We start from the raw sequence: 14,790 nt of genomic DNA, 5'->3' as shown, positions 1-14,790 counted from the left end.
CTGGTTCTTATGTGACTTAAAACTCTTTTGGAAAAGTATTATCAGCAGGTTTGAATGTTTGCTATGTATAAACATACACTAGGAACTCACATTTCTGATCACCCTGTCCTTGATTGTATTAATTATTCAGGGACACAAATCATGAAGGCATACGAGTGTTCTTACTCATAGCATCTTCCAAATATCATCATGTACAGAGATGGCAGACTCTTCAAAATCTAATTCCTTTCTCCTGGATGAGAAGATTGATCAGTTAGCTTTACACAATCCCTAACTATAGGAATGGCTGATCTTAAGTAACAGATTTTTTAAAAATTCTTGATTAGGTCACATGCCAATATCCCATCAGCCTAGGATGGCTTTCAGTATTTGATCAGTTTAAAGGTTGAAAACCCTCCCATTCATCAATCTTGAGAAGATAGAACAAGAGTTTTTATCAAGGGACACATCACTGCACCCAGATAGCATCTTAAAAACTTTAGGCAGCTTTATCCCAGAAATAGTTTGCAGATTCACACTGCCTGTCCTGGATTATTCCATAGAGAACTGCAATCCCACCAAAATGTGTTTTTAAATGTCCCTGGGTCTAATTTTTAATAGTTTTAGTCAAGCTTGGACCCCATTCATCTTTTATACACTTATAATTGATATCTGGTTTATGTTCTTTATATTTAAACATTTATTTAAAAACAAGCATTTATATATTGAAGAATAACACTCTAAATTATTGAAGAAAAGTTGATAAAAACCACAAAAAGGGCAATATGTTATATGTAGAGATTTATCTTTTGAAAAATTTATTGCAACTGATACAATCCTCTCTCACTCGATTGATGGTTTTATGCTCATACTGTGAGACAATGAAATATAGTAAAGCTTGGACTCTGAAGCCAGACTGTTGAGATTCCAATTTTTGCTTTGTCACTTATTACCAATTTGACTGAAACCAAATTTGAAATGTCTATCTTAGCTTCCTCATTTGTACAAAGGAAATTGTAGAATTTACCATTTGGGACTGTATGAGAATTAAATGAACAAATTCATATGAAAAGATTATAAAGGGATCTAGTTCAAAGTAAGCTAACATTTGTATTATTTGTAATTGCTATTAAATTGCATATATCTAGAGATTACAAATACAGATTCTATAGATAAGACCCAGTTCATTCATTCATTTCTTCACTATCCATTCAATCACTTATTCAACATTGAATTATCACTAAAGATTTACTGATTGCTTTCATTAACTAGCAGACATTGTGCTTAGAGATATGGGAGATAAAATAATCCAACGTTGACCCTGTCTCCTCAACAAGCACAATATGATGAAGAGAAAAATATATGAAAATAATTATCACACAAAATAGAAATGGTGGTGCAATAAGAGATTCAGATGAGGTCTATCAAAAATGCTAATATACAGACATTTCTTTGTAATTATAGATATCATTAGCATATTATGTATTTAACAAATTAACTAAATGCATGAGGATTTTGTAACACCTCAACATATATAAAGCCTTTTCAGCAGTGCATTGTTTCTGGATGATCATGCTAAAGTCGTCAGAGTACAGCAAACATTTAAATAAGTGACATTTGTTCCAAATTTGTTGTATTCATTAGTGCTTGTTTTGAAATCAGAATGTAATTTAGAAATTTAAATAGCAAAAAATTAGTGTATTATAAAGTTTTACATTTTTCTTTACTTTCCCTTTTTAATTCATTTATTCCTTCATATTCTTAAATACTTAAGCTATTTGGAATGGTAATAATATAACAAAGAAATATAAATATACCAATATTTATATTAAATTGAAATTCACACTGTTCTACAATATTTTCAGTGACATAATACTAATAATTACACTAAATAAATCATCCTCATGGAAGAACTCAAGCAAGTATATTTTACTATGGTTACTGCATGGCAAATAAAATTTTTATTTCAAAGTGGGGGTACTAAGAAATACTCAGTATTAAGCTGAAATAATAAATGATATGATGCTTTAAAGGTGAATACAGAGCAAATCATTTTAAAGGATTATTTTTCTATTAACAACAAACTGATATATTTGGACATCAGAAGTTCTTAAATCATAATTCAAAGCTTATAAACTATGTAAATTCTTATCATAACATATATTTAAGTAATCAGAATACTATACATCCCACCCCCAATTCTGCAAATTGGATGTGATCATGTTACTGTAAAACATTACTACAAAAACATTAACTATGATGATTCAGATAGTTTTGGGAACTGAAATGACAATGTATTTTCCATCTTCTTTGAAAAGTTTCATTTCAAGATTAGAAATATTTTATGGTTGAAACAATGTTTTGATTATTCAGTTTATAAAAAGCACAAAAGCTATTTGTAGGAGCATAGGTGTATCTCCCTTTAGCTAATCCTGTGTTGCTCTTCTTTTTTCAATTCTAGTCCATGGATACTAAGACACATTAATAATATTATGTTCATTTAAACAAACCTTAAGTTGTATTTAAAAATACAGTTTTGCATATATATAATTTCTTTATGAATAAATATTTGGTCCATGATAATTTATTTAGTGCTTCATTTTACCTAAGGCAAATGGAATTCTTGCTATTACAAGATGAAAGGCTAAAGAAAATCAGCTACAAGAAACCAACCCAAATTCATTTCTGCTTCAAGATAATATAACACAATTTTAAAAAGAAACAAAACAAAAAAGGAAACAAAACCACCTTCAGTCAGAGGTATTTCTAAGTTGATATTATTTTAGCTCTAAGGTATTTCTTAAGCATGTGGAGACTTCTATAGGGATTCTCAAGATCCATTTGATTTGGGGGCCACATTTCCTCTGGATAGGACATGTCACATCAGGTTGTGTTCTAAAATGAACACGCCATTCTTAGGTTTTAGCTCTAGCCACAGACAGGAGCCAAGAAGCCCTGACTGGAAGCATTTTGGCGACGCTGTTACTTACGGTTGAGAGGCAGGCTCGCATTGGTTGTGCCTAGCTTGTTGGCAGCCACACAAGTATAGTTGCCGAAATGCTCCTGTGTCACGTTGGTAACAGTGAGAATGGATCTTGTGCTAAAATTCTGAATAATAATTCCTTGTTGGCCATTGAAGAGCCTGGAAGACAAAATAAATTCTAGGTAAATATTTGTTATATCATTTTCATCACAGATGGGGTTGTAGTGGCAACACTTAAAAGTTTTGGCCACACTAATGTCAGCATATAGTGTGATAATGGTACAATTATATTTTTCCTTTAATTAGTAGCGATTGGGGAGTAAAGGTTGTAGGACAGTTATAGGTGTTTCTATGGGATTATGCATGTTACATAACAAACTAAGCTTTTCTATCCATATGTCCTATTTTTACATTGTTTTGTATTTTAGAAAATTAAACACATCAGAGTAATGGCGATTCATCTGTTAATATCAAGTCAGTCGGTGTAAATGTAAAAACACAAACTGATAACTTGCTAGGCAGCTGCTAAGGTGAGTAGGCCATTTCATATAGTTATTATTGAATAACTCCCATGAAAGTTAACCATACATTAGAGATAGGATGGTACTGAGTCCAGGTTGAACATCATTTTACTGCCACCAAGTACAACCCAGACAAATGACTTGCTGTTAAACCTACAAAAAGACAGCAGTACACTATTGAGAAGTGCATTTAAAGTTGAGTCTCTTCTCTGTAGATTTTAGGAATGTGCCTGGGAAAGTCCTTAACCTTTTCAGGCCTCAATATGGGATTCCATTTTATCTGATTACATCCTGATTACTCAACAATCTCTCACATTTAACGGCAGAAGCCCTCACCCTCAAATGGACTGGCATGGCTTTATCGTTCTCAGTGCACGCTACACCCATTCCTGCTTCACTCCCCACCCCCCTGAATCTGTACCCAATGGGGACCATGCCTTTTAATTATTTTTTACATCTTTGTTCATTTTAAAACAATATGTGCTTCCCCCCACGCCAGGTGTAGGCCCCATAGAATTTCCTTCACTAATGCACCCGTGCACCATCACCTCAGTCCTCTGTGCTCCTCCCTCCCTCCCTCTGATCCCTCATGATGCCTTTTAATCTCTGTCAGCCAGATTCTTCTTTCCCCATTTAGGTCTGTCCTAAACCTATCTCTCGTTCACTAATGTTCCTTAAATGACTCTCCTCTTTCTATCCACATCCTTTTATCCAAATTTTTATGGAATGTATAAAACAAAACCACACTTTTATATTGATCTCTCTAAGCAGTTTCCATGCACACAATTCTTTTCAATCCAAATAAATTGAATTGCTTTAAGTTCCTCATAAGATTGGGCCATATGGTCATACTTTATTTTATATCGAATCCTACATCATAATTAATAAATTCTAGTTTTAGAATAAATAGATCATAGGTCAATGGAATTCAATTGATACTCTCGTGACACAGGGAAAGGTAAGTCTCCTTAAGTGACCCCTTTAAGAAATCTCTCTCTAAACATGAAGCCTGCTATTATGAGGATGCCAGCCAGATAATAACTTCTCCCTAACTCTAAAGTTTATTGTGAAAAAGATGTGCTGATCATACTATGGGCTATATGAGCTCAAATGGCATGATAGGTTTTCCTTTATAATGTGTCCAGTTTTAGTACTAAATATTTCTTTAATCATGAAGATGCTAATAAATGATAACCCTCTGAAAGTTTAGGTTGAACTCCTTTGCATTATGTTATGGGACTTGCATCTGAATTTAGATAAAAAATACTGTAGTTAAATGCAGATTAAAATAAGCAGCCATGCTTGGTTACTCTGGTAATTACTTATATTTCATGTAATAGTTGAATTTGATCTATCTAAAACTCAAAATTTAATCAGATTAATAAAACTTTGAGTTGAATAAACATTTAAAAACTTTAACTTGATCAGTGGACCTAATGATCTCAAACTCGGAAACAAGAAAATTGGACATGAAGATAATGGGCAGTGTTTACTCCTATGCCTCATATTGCAAATGTATAAACAAATATGCTAAATTCCCATATTGACATTTACATATTTTCCTGAATTAATAGTATTTTTAACCAATTTTTAACCAAAAATTTTTAACCAATATAGCCAATAGTATATTTTGTATATTTTTTAAAAAAAATCACAGTTTCATACTTCTGAAAGCTTCGGCATTATGACTCAAATCAATTTGCCCAAATCTATACTATGGTGACAGTATAGTCTCCAAAGGACTTAGTAACTCCCTAGATTATAAAATCCCTATCATGTCCTATCACCAAAGACAAGATTCATTTTGCTGGTAAAGAATTGAGAAGAAAGTAGTTAGGCTCTTTATTTGGCTAGATTTTTGGGAAGAAAATCTCAAGGGTGTTTGTTCAGTTACTTCATGGCACTGCTTGCTTATGTTATGCTCCTTATCACTGTCTTTCTGAGTTGGCTTCCAATTTTCTACCTTTAATGAATCTGAAGGCAAAGCCTCAGATGTTGCTAAATCATGCAGTATATCCATGGCTGGAAGGGGTAGGTCATTTTTGGTTCTGGCCAGTAGTGCTATGTGCATCCTTTTCGGAGTGGCACATTAGTGCTTCAACTTCTGCTGCTCTGATCATCCTGGCAAGCTGTTATGACAATTAAAAAAAAAAAACAAAAAAAACAAGTATCTTACTGGGGGGGGGGTGATTTTCTTTCCTCTAAAGGAAGCTACCTCTCTGAGATTACTGGAGAGGTCCAAAGCTTACTTTCTATGATAGTTGAATAATTGGGATTTTTAGAAGTACTGTCTTCTCAAATACCATTTCAGCAGCTATCCTCTGTAAGATGGCTGGGGCAGATTTTACAAAGATATCCTTGAGGGAAAGTGATGTTTAACATGGTATACATCTCTGGTGGATGTACTTTTTTGACTTTTCTTTAGGGATTCTGGAAGAGGAGTGGCATTCCCTACTATAAATCAATCCTGAAAACAGTTACCACAGTGCTACAAAGATAAACTCTACATTACATGCTTAAGGACTAAACTAGGTAACACATAGTCTTTGAAGACTTTTAGAGGCCGTGAGAAGATCAAAGCTGGAGACAAAAATCAAATATGTAAAGAGGTGTCTAACACAGAGAGTAATTTAGTCATATGTTTTCATCTTGACATACTATGCTTTGTTACTGGATATAGGAACGAGCCACACATAGAACCACCATAATGATTGGTTTTACTGTAATTATACTCCTTGAATAAAAAACATGTAATCATAGAGCATTTAATTGATGGCACATTTTTCCTTATGAAATAGTTTTATTCCAATAAGGTTGGATATATTTTCTGTAAAGAGAATTTTTATTAATAAATGCAAATATTTGACAAATTGAATTGTTATTCTGAGGAATTCTTTTTTTAAAATCTTTTTTTTTAAAGATTTTATTTATTTATACAAGAGCTAGGGTACAGGCCAGAGGCATGGGAGGGTGAGAGGATTCACCAGAGACAGAGTCAGGAACAGAACAGGCAGACTGACTGAAATACACTGCTGAGGGGAGCAGCGGGCATGACAGGAGAGGTCTGCTGCTCCATGTGGGTATCTCTGCAGCCAGCAGGGATTGAACTAGTGCTGCAGAGGCTGCAGACAGCTTCATGGCACTGAGCTCAACACACTGCGCCACTGGGGAGGCCCTATTCTGAAGAATTCTTAAAATCTTCAAGTACTCACATAGGAGTTTGTCACAAAATGAATTTGACCCCCCTGATTTTACAATGCATCCCAGACTTGTTTGAAACCAGACTTCTGTTCATCAGTGAAGGGAAATCAGAAAGTGGCAATTCATGGACTAGTTTACAATACAGCTTGCAATACAATGAGAGAATATTGCCCTATTTGCAATACTTTCTTTTTCCAAAAGTTTTAACTCTTTCAACTATTGAGAGAGGCAGCTTTATATTGACTTAAATTATAGAATAAGAGATGCTTTCTTATAGTTCACCCCCCAATGAGAGGGAAACAAATTCTGTTATACTAGTGTTAAAATGTGTCATTTCTGACGTTTCTTTCCCCTGCATCATTGTTAATTTTGGGACTGTATGATTTCCTCACAATTCTCCTATCACTGAAGCACCCATAGTTCATTATAACAGTATCTGTGTTTTTTTCCCTCTCATCTTCCCCACTCCCTTTTCCCTTTCTTCCTTGATAGTCCAGCTCCATGGTCAGTTTTCAAGGTTTGTCTTTGACCTTTTGTTTGGGTTCTCAGCATCACACATATAAGTAAAATCATACGATAGCTGTCTTTCTCCTTTTGACTTATTTTGTTTAGCATAATCCCTTCAAGATCCATTCATATTGCTATAAATAGCATTAGTTTATCTTTTTTGATTGCTGAGTAGTATTCTATTTCTTTCCTCAATTGTACATCAGTCTGGTCATATTTTCATTGTTGCATTTTTATCATTCAATAGATCTTATGGGTATAAGATCCTTTTATTACTGTAGATCCTGCTGTCCTCCATCCTCTGCCAATAATAGTTTATCTCATATGCCTATGATCTGAATTTTTGTGTCCTTTTCCCTGACTCATAAGTTGAAATCATAATTCCCAAAGGTAATGGCACTTTGGGTGATGTTTAAAAGTCACAAGGATGGAAATTTGCAAAGGAGTGTCTAGAGAGATCCCTAGTGCTATCTGCTATGAAAGATTATAAAAAGAAGTCTCTGACTTAGAAGATGATCCTTACCAAACCATGGTGCTAGCACTCTGATCTTGGATTTCCTGGCTTCAGAATTATGACATAATTTTTTTTTTTTTATAAGCTACCTGGTCTGTACTTAGTTTCTTAGTCCAAAGAAACTAAAGAATACATGGAGGGCCACTGCCCTGACTTCTTTCTTTTGCTTCTTGCTAATGCCTTAAAAATCTGTGAGTTGCTTCTTTGTCAGCAGATGTTGGCCACTCATAAGTGACATAGTTTGACCATCTAACTTGTTCTGAAAGAGAATAATCGCTTATATCAAGTGTCTGTCAGAAGTAGCAAATTGGATAACTAAGAATATTTATATTTCTGACTCATGAAATGTCTACAGATTTTGTGATCATAACCTCTCTAAGCTAGAGGCTACCTAGAATGGTCACAGGAGCCCATAGAAAATTCACATTAGCAAAACTGACCATGTAGCGCACTGATTGTTAAGATTGAAAAAAAAAAATGGAGCAGCTATACCTCTCTCAATGACAGCACACCAGTTTACATATTTTCTGACTTTGGATCATGGCTTTATATCTAGGTTTTTCAATGTGAGCAAGAATGCTCTATGTTTTTGGGAAATGTTAGCTTTTCTTAACACATTTACAACTGAAGTAATCCAGCATCAAAATTTTTCAACACTGTACAAAAAACTTTATGTTGAGATTGTAGGAAACTGACATTCAGAAAACATTTAAGCACTTTTAGATATATATCAACTAATCTTCATATAACCCCTATGAAGTAAGTGTTATTAATTCCATTTTACAGATAAAAAAATTTAGGAAATTGAAGTTAATTCATCATCTACCACCTGATAAATAGCAGAACAAAAATTCATTTTCAGGTCTTTTGACTATTGCTATCATCTCAAAGTAGCAAAGGGTGCTAGTAGAAGACACCATATTGGATTTGAGTTTGGAATGACAAATTTAAAACCGTGAAAGGTTCAAGGAAATGAAGTCCATTCAGGGAATAAAAAGAATGGGGCAAAATAACCAAGTGTTATGTGGTAGCCAAAGCAGGACAGTTGGGTTCAATCCATGAAATGGATTTAATGGATAACAGGTAAAACAAAAACGTAGTGGTTAGTGCAGTTGGTTATTTAGAAATTTCTCTGACCAGAAGCTTCTTTATAGTCTCTTTAAGGCTTAGTCATGCCCATCAGTACAGCCTCTTACAGCACTTTTGTTCAGCCTTCAAGGGAGTCAGCCTTTTAGGTAACTCACAGTCCCGAGATGAGAAGCATGAAATGGGTATTGCTTTCTCCTTTCTCAAACTACCGTCCAACAACACATAGCCCTATAGTGCCAATTACTGTTTGTTTTTCTTCCCATGGGTTCATATGCAGTTGGTAGTGAATTTCTCCCATGGTACATAAGCAAATTATGTAACAATCATAGAAAAAATACTATCTAGTAAAGAAAGTAATATTTTAAAGTAAGTCTAAAATTTTCTCTGAAGTTCAAGCACTAGTGATGCTATAGAGATATTGTGTTCTCTCTCACTTGGTCAAATCATTATTAAATATCAACTATTTCTCTTTGAAAACTGTTTAAGTTGTAAGTTTTCATATAATTGTGTGATTTTTGATAATTGGCTATATTTCTCATTAGAGTATGATTCTGTTAGGGCAAGGTTCCTGGCCAGTTCTGTCCTTCATTTTATTTTAAGCCTTTGTGCTGGGAGCTTAATAAATATAGAATAATTACTGCATGCTTGCCTGAAGGAATTATGTATTTACATTTATGTAATTCTTAGAATTTTCATCTGTGAAAAGGAAAAATGAAACCAATATCAATGTATTTATATAAGAATGGTTTTCAAAATGTTAAATGTAAAAATGTTATATCTATGCATATATATGTCAAAAGCAGTAGGCACTAGATATATGATAGGTGTTATTATTGTTCAATAATAGTGTCTTTTTCTGAGACAGAACAGATACATTTCCTCTCCGATGGCAGCAAAATATTAAATATTGAGCATACAGGAAATTATTTTTAAAGAAAAGATCTAGGAGAGTGACTGAAAAGATCATGGCATCATGATTTCAAGATGTGCCAAACTCAGTATCAATTACATGCACATTATCAACCTCATCTAGTCTTTTCACAGATGTGCAGGGTAGATTAAAAAAAATAAAAGTAAAAAGGAGGAGGAGGAACTGGTAGAAACCAGAGAGAAAAGAAAATTTATGTGAACATGCTGCTATAGCAACCTATTGGTTTATTGTGTTGCTTAGTAGTTAAGGCTTGAAAACAATATGATATCATTTATTCCTAGGAACAGACTGAAGAATATCATGCATCACTGTCTTAGCCCCAAGGGGTATCTATCTTTAGTTGCACATTTGAATAAATTAATGTTATTATAATATATTAGGACACTTTAATGATTTTAAACTTTATTAAGCTATTTAAAATGTATGTCTTGTTTACTTTATCAATTTTAATGAAATTAATACTTTTAGATTAGAGAACTTTAGGCTGCCTTACTTATGACAGTCTGATTCACATGGGGAGATATTCCCTTTTAACCCTACATCAAGTAAACAAAGACGACAAGTACAGGTGTCATGTTCTCCTGACTGCAGTGGGTCTTGTATCCCTGACAACCTGGCCTATGAATAAATGTCTCTCCTCCTCTTGAACTGCTTACCCTCTATCAATGCGTCCATGATTTTTTTTGTCAAATTTCATTCCACGACATACCAGCACAACCATTGTGCAGAGACCACAATCACTAAAATTGACATTCCGAGAAGTCAGAATTGAGCAGAAGAAACCAATTTCCTTTCTATTAACCAGATATTAGTTTCACAGTGCCCCACAATCAAAGATGGCAGCATTTGCACTGGTAATCTTATCAATTTGAAAGTGTATTAAAATAACAATGTCTCTATAGGTATTAAAAGTCTTGCAATAAGGTGTGCTCCAATCACCATGTTAGATATTGGAACACGACGGTGAACAAGGCAGAATCCTTATTCCAAGGTAAATTATAGTTTTTGTTTTTTAAGATTTATTTTATTTTATTTATTTATTTTATTTATACAAGAGCTGGGGTACAGGCCAGATGTGTGGGAGGGTGAGAGGATTCACCAGAGACAGAGTGGGGAACAGAACAGGCAGACTGATGGAATACACCCTGAGGGGAGAAGCGGGCAAGACAGTCTGCCATGCCATGTGGGATTCTCGCTGGCAGGCAGGGATCGAACCCATGCTGCAGAGGCTGTGGACAGCTTTTCAGTGCAGCGCTCAATCACCTGCACCACCAGGGAGGCCTGTAAATTATAGTTCAGAGGAGAGTTGTACAAGTGAAAACATTGAATATAGTTTAATAAGTGTTTTGATAGAGGTAAGCACATGTGAGCACATCTGGAGAGTTTCTTCTCTTAGTAAAAAGGGCTCAGGATAGTTTTTCTAGAGAAGACTGCATGTCACTTGAGACTGAAGAACTAATGGAAGGTAAGCCAGGAGTGGATGTGTATGTAACTGAAGAACTAATGGAACTAAGCCAGGAGTGGATGTGTATGTAACGGACTTATAAGCAAAGTAAAGTAACCAACCTATAAGGAGGCCAGAAAGACAGAGATTGTGCCACAGTTTGGGAACTGAAATATTTCAGGATGACTATAGCCCCATTATTGTGACATGGTACAGTGGAGAGAAGGATTAGAGAAGAGAAGGATTAGAACATGAAGCCTCCTGTGTCAAACTATATTCTTGCGACCATGAAGAACCACTAAATGGATTCCAATATAAAGTGATAAAAATCTGATAATTATTTAAAAAATATCACTTTGGATTTTAAGAACTCAACCAAATTCTAGTGATCCTTTGGGAGATTGTGTATACAGCACTGACTCCTTGATTTTGTTATATTCTAAACCAAACTCAGCACAATTCCTCCCAAATATTTTTTTTCCTGTATTCCCATCCTCAGTGATAACTTCACCGTTTACTTTGTGATCAAGATAGAGAACCTGAAATTCTCTTCAAATTTCCCTGTCCATGTATCTAATCAGTTACTGGAAAATATGATTATTACCCTTTCTCTCTCTTGCTTTTTAAATAAACATCCAATACCTTAGTTTAAGACATATTTTACAACCAATCCATTCCTCCCACCTGATCTAAGAAACATTTTGTGAAGAAAGGGAGTGGGAGCACAGTCCCCTGTGTTCCTCCCTCTGTGTACGGATGCATTGGTGAAGGAAATTCTATGGGGACTGCACCTGGGTCTGGGGGGAGCAAATATTGTCTAAAAATGAACAGTGATGTGAAAAATAAATAAATAAATGGATAAATAAATAAAAAAACCCTTCAGTGGCTGCCTAATATCTATGGAATCAAGTCTACTTAGGATAAAGAGAAATGTTATTAGGGGAAAGAAAAACAATCAAGCAGTAAGATAATTCTCCTATAATGTGTCTTTCTAAAACTTAGAAAATGAGTGGAGTAACAAGTCCATCACATTTACATTGTTACTGTTATATCTCTTTTTCTCTTTTTTCCATTTCTCTCATTTAGCACCTCAAGCTTTAAGTGTTGACTTTATGTAAGTGAAATGTAAAAAGGTGCACATTTTTCAAAACTATCATATATGAAAATGCCTTGAAATCACAATGTGCTACATAAATATATTTCCATAACTTTAACATAAATAAATTACATGTAACATAGCAATGAAGAAGGATCCCTGAGGATAGAAACAGATATTAACTATTTTTCTGGTTACTTTGAAAATAAAAGGGGAGAAGACCCTTTCTTTCAAATTCTTTCATCAAAGTGAATGCTCAGATGAAATTTATGATCAGGTAGTAAATATCTAGAATAGGAAAATGGAGAGGAAAGGTCACTCCACTTCATTATGATTTTTCAAGTTCATCTCACCTCTGTAAAGCCAAGAATGAAAAATCATCATCCCCTAAAGTGAAAACCTAACCCAACTGAAAAAGGTCAGCATACTTCTGTGTAAAGTGAACATGGTTTATTTTGCATGGTTGATTTTAAGCATTTTTCCATCAATTCACTGGAACCTATATACACTTTTTAGATATCTGTGCATGTGGATCTTATGCATGTAGATAACTAATCCTTTATAAGGCAAAATAGTAATAAATGCTCATCATATATCTTCAAAATAGTGATAAACAGTGATATAGAATGAGCAATTAACATTATTCTGAAATGATGGAGGGGCTGGCATGCTATGTTGTAAGGAATGACTTAAAAACGCATCTGCTAGGGCCTCCCCGGTGGCGCAGTGGTTGAGTGCTGGGTTGCGAAGCTGCCCGCGGCCTCTGCGGCGCCGGTTCGATCCCCGGCTGCTCCCCGGTCACCCGAGGAGGGTCCCACATGGCGCGCAGACCTCTCCTGCCGCCCACTGCTCCCCTCAGCAGTGTACTTCGGTCCTTCTGCCTGTTCTGCTCCCTGCTCTGGCTCTGGTAAATTCTCTCACACTCCCGCGCTTCTGACTGTACCCAGTGCATGTATAAACAAACAAACAAACAAACTAAATAAATAAAGCATGCCTCTATTAAAAAAAAAAAACGCATCTGCTAAATTTGAAATTTATTTCTTAAAAATCAAAACACAGGTTCTAACTGTCAAATACAAAATATTCCATTTTTTAAGGTACACATTTGCCTTTTAACTGATATATTGATAAGGTGCAATATTTTACAATTAATTTGTTTTTCATTCATGGGGTTGACTTGTAACAGAAATCTTGTTGCAATTAAAAAATTCAAAACACATTGCTGTTACTAATCATTATGCTGAAAACAAAGTAAAAAAATAATATTTAAAAATCATAGAGCAGTTAAACTTGTAATAAGGAAACAAAAGGTACATCTTTCTAGGTCAGAGGTTTATATTTCAGAAAAATAAAAAAATAAAATAAAACAAGCGAGCAAAAAGCAAAATTCTGACCTAAGACAAGATCACCATGCCCCTTCCCAGAGTGATACAAATCCCATGTTTTTGCAATATTTATTTAAATGTTAGCCCATGGTTTTAGTCTTAATCCTAAGAGAATGTACTGTTCTCAATCCATAGATTAAATTCATGTCATCGAGACATAATCTTCTCTATAGTATTTTGTTTATTCTGAAAATGTCCTTTCACTTTTGAAAGTTTCCTTTCACTCCATATAAGGAAAATCTTCTTATCAATCATCTCTGTTATCAAGAAAAAAAGTTGAAAATTTGGCTTTAAGTAATGAACTCCAAACTCTGATTTCCTGATACTAAAAGCATATGAGTTAAGTCTACTAGGCATATTCTTGACAGGTAGGCTGAAACAGAGTATAGTATTAAAAAAATAACTTTATACTAAGAAGTAATATTAGAATATGATGTACATAACTTTAGTTATTCCTGTGATGCTTTTATAAACCATGCAGTAAGTTGAACATGCAATGACTAGTATTTCCAATAGGCAAATAATTACATTATGTATGAGGAGATACTTGCGAGCCATCCTTGAAGATGCTTCTCACCTCTTGATATTCATGTCCCTGTGTTGCCCCTCAAACACTGAAGAGTGTCACCCTATCTAGCCAGTAAGGTTTTTCACAAATGACAGAGTATGACTTCTGGGGCTGAGACATAAACGGTCTACTATCTTTGATCACTAGATCTGGGAAAAGTCAACTGTCATGTCACGAAGACAGTCAAGCAATTTAGAGAAAGGCCCATATGGTAGTTAACTGAGATCACCTGCCAATAACTAGCACTAACTTGGTGGACTTATGAGTGCGCGACTTTGGAAGCAGCTTCTCCAGCTCTTATCAAACCTTCAAACGAACAGGTGATATCTTGAGCAGCAACCTGATGAGAGACCCTGAACTATCACCATCCAGCTAAGTTGCTCTTAAGATCCCTCACCCAGTGAAAGTGAGATAATAAATGCTTACTAGTTTCAGATGTTAAGTTTTGGGTTAATGTGTTCCTTAGCAATATATACCTAATAATAACATTGTATTCGAGGAAAAGGACATGGGCTGAGAGGCTGGCAAGTCTGAAATATATCCTGATGGCAATTTCATGTTGAGTATGTTGG

General features: G+C 34.9%; 1 protein-coding gene across 1 annotated transcript in view; it reads right to left on the bottom strand.

Moving 5' to 3' along the window:
• The window catches only part of NEGR1 (neuronal growth regulator 1), a gene marked incomplete at its 3' end in the record, with an annotated part of 815,688 nt that overhangs the window by 163,347 nt on the left and 637,551 nt on the right, over nucleotides 1–14,790 (bottom strand). The window contains exon 6 of the mRNA XM_084242628.1: nucleotides 2,970–3,121. Within this exon, the coding sequence (XP_084098754.1) occupies nucleotides 2,970–3,121 (152 nt within the window). The remainder of the gene's footprint in view (nucleotides 1–2,969; nucleotides 3,122–14,790) is intronic.

Source organism: Talpa europaea (genome assembly GCF_964194135.1).
Source record: "Talpa europaea genome assembly, chromosome: 9".
NCBI lineage: Eukaryota > Metazoa > Chordata > Mammalia > Eulipotyphla > Talpidae > Talpa > Talpa europaea.
This window is presented reverse-complemented; position numbering and strand designations above follow the sequence as displayed.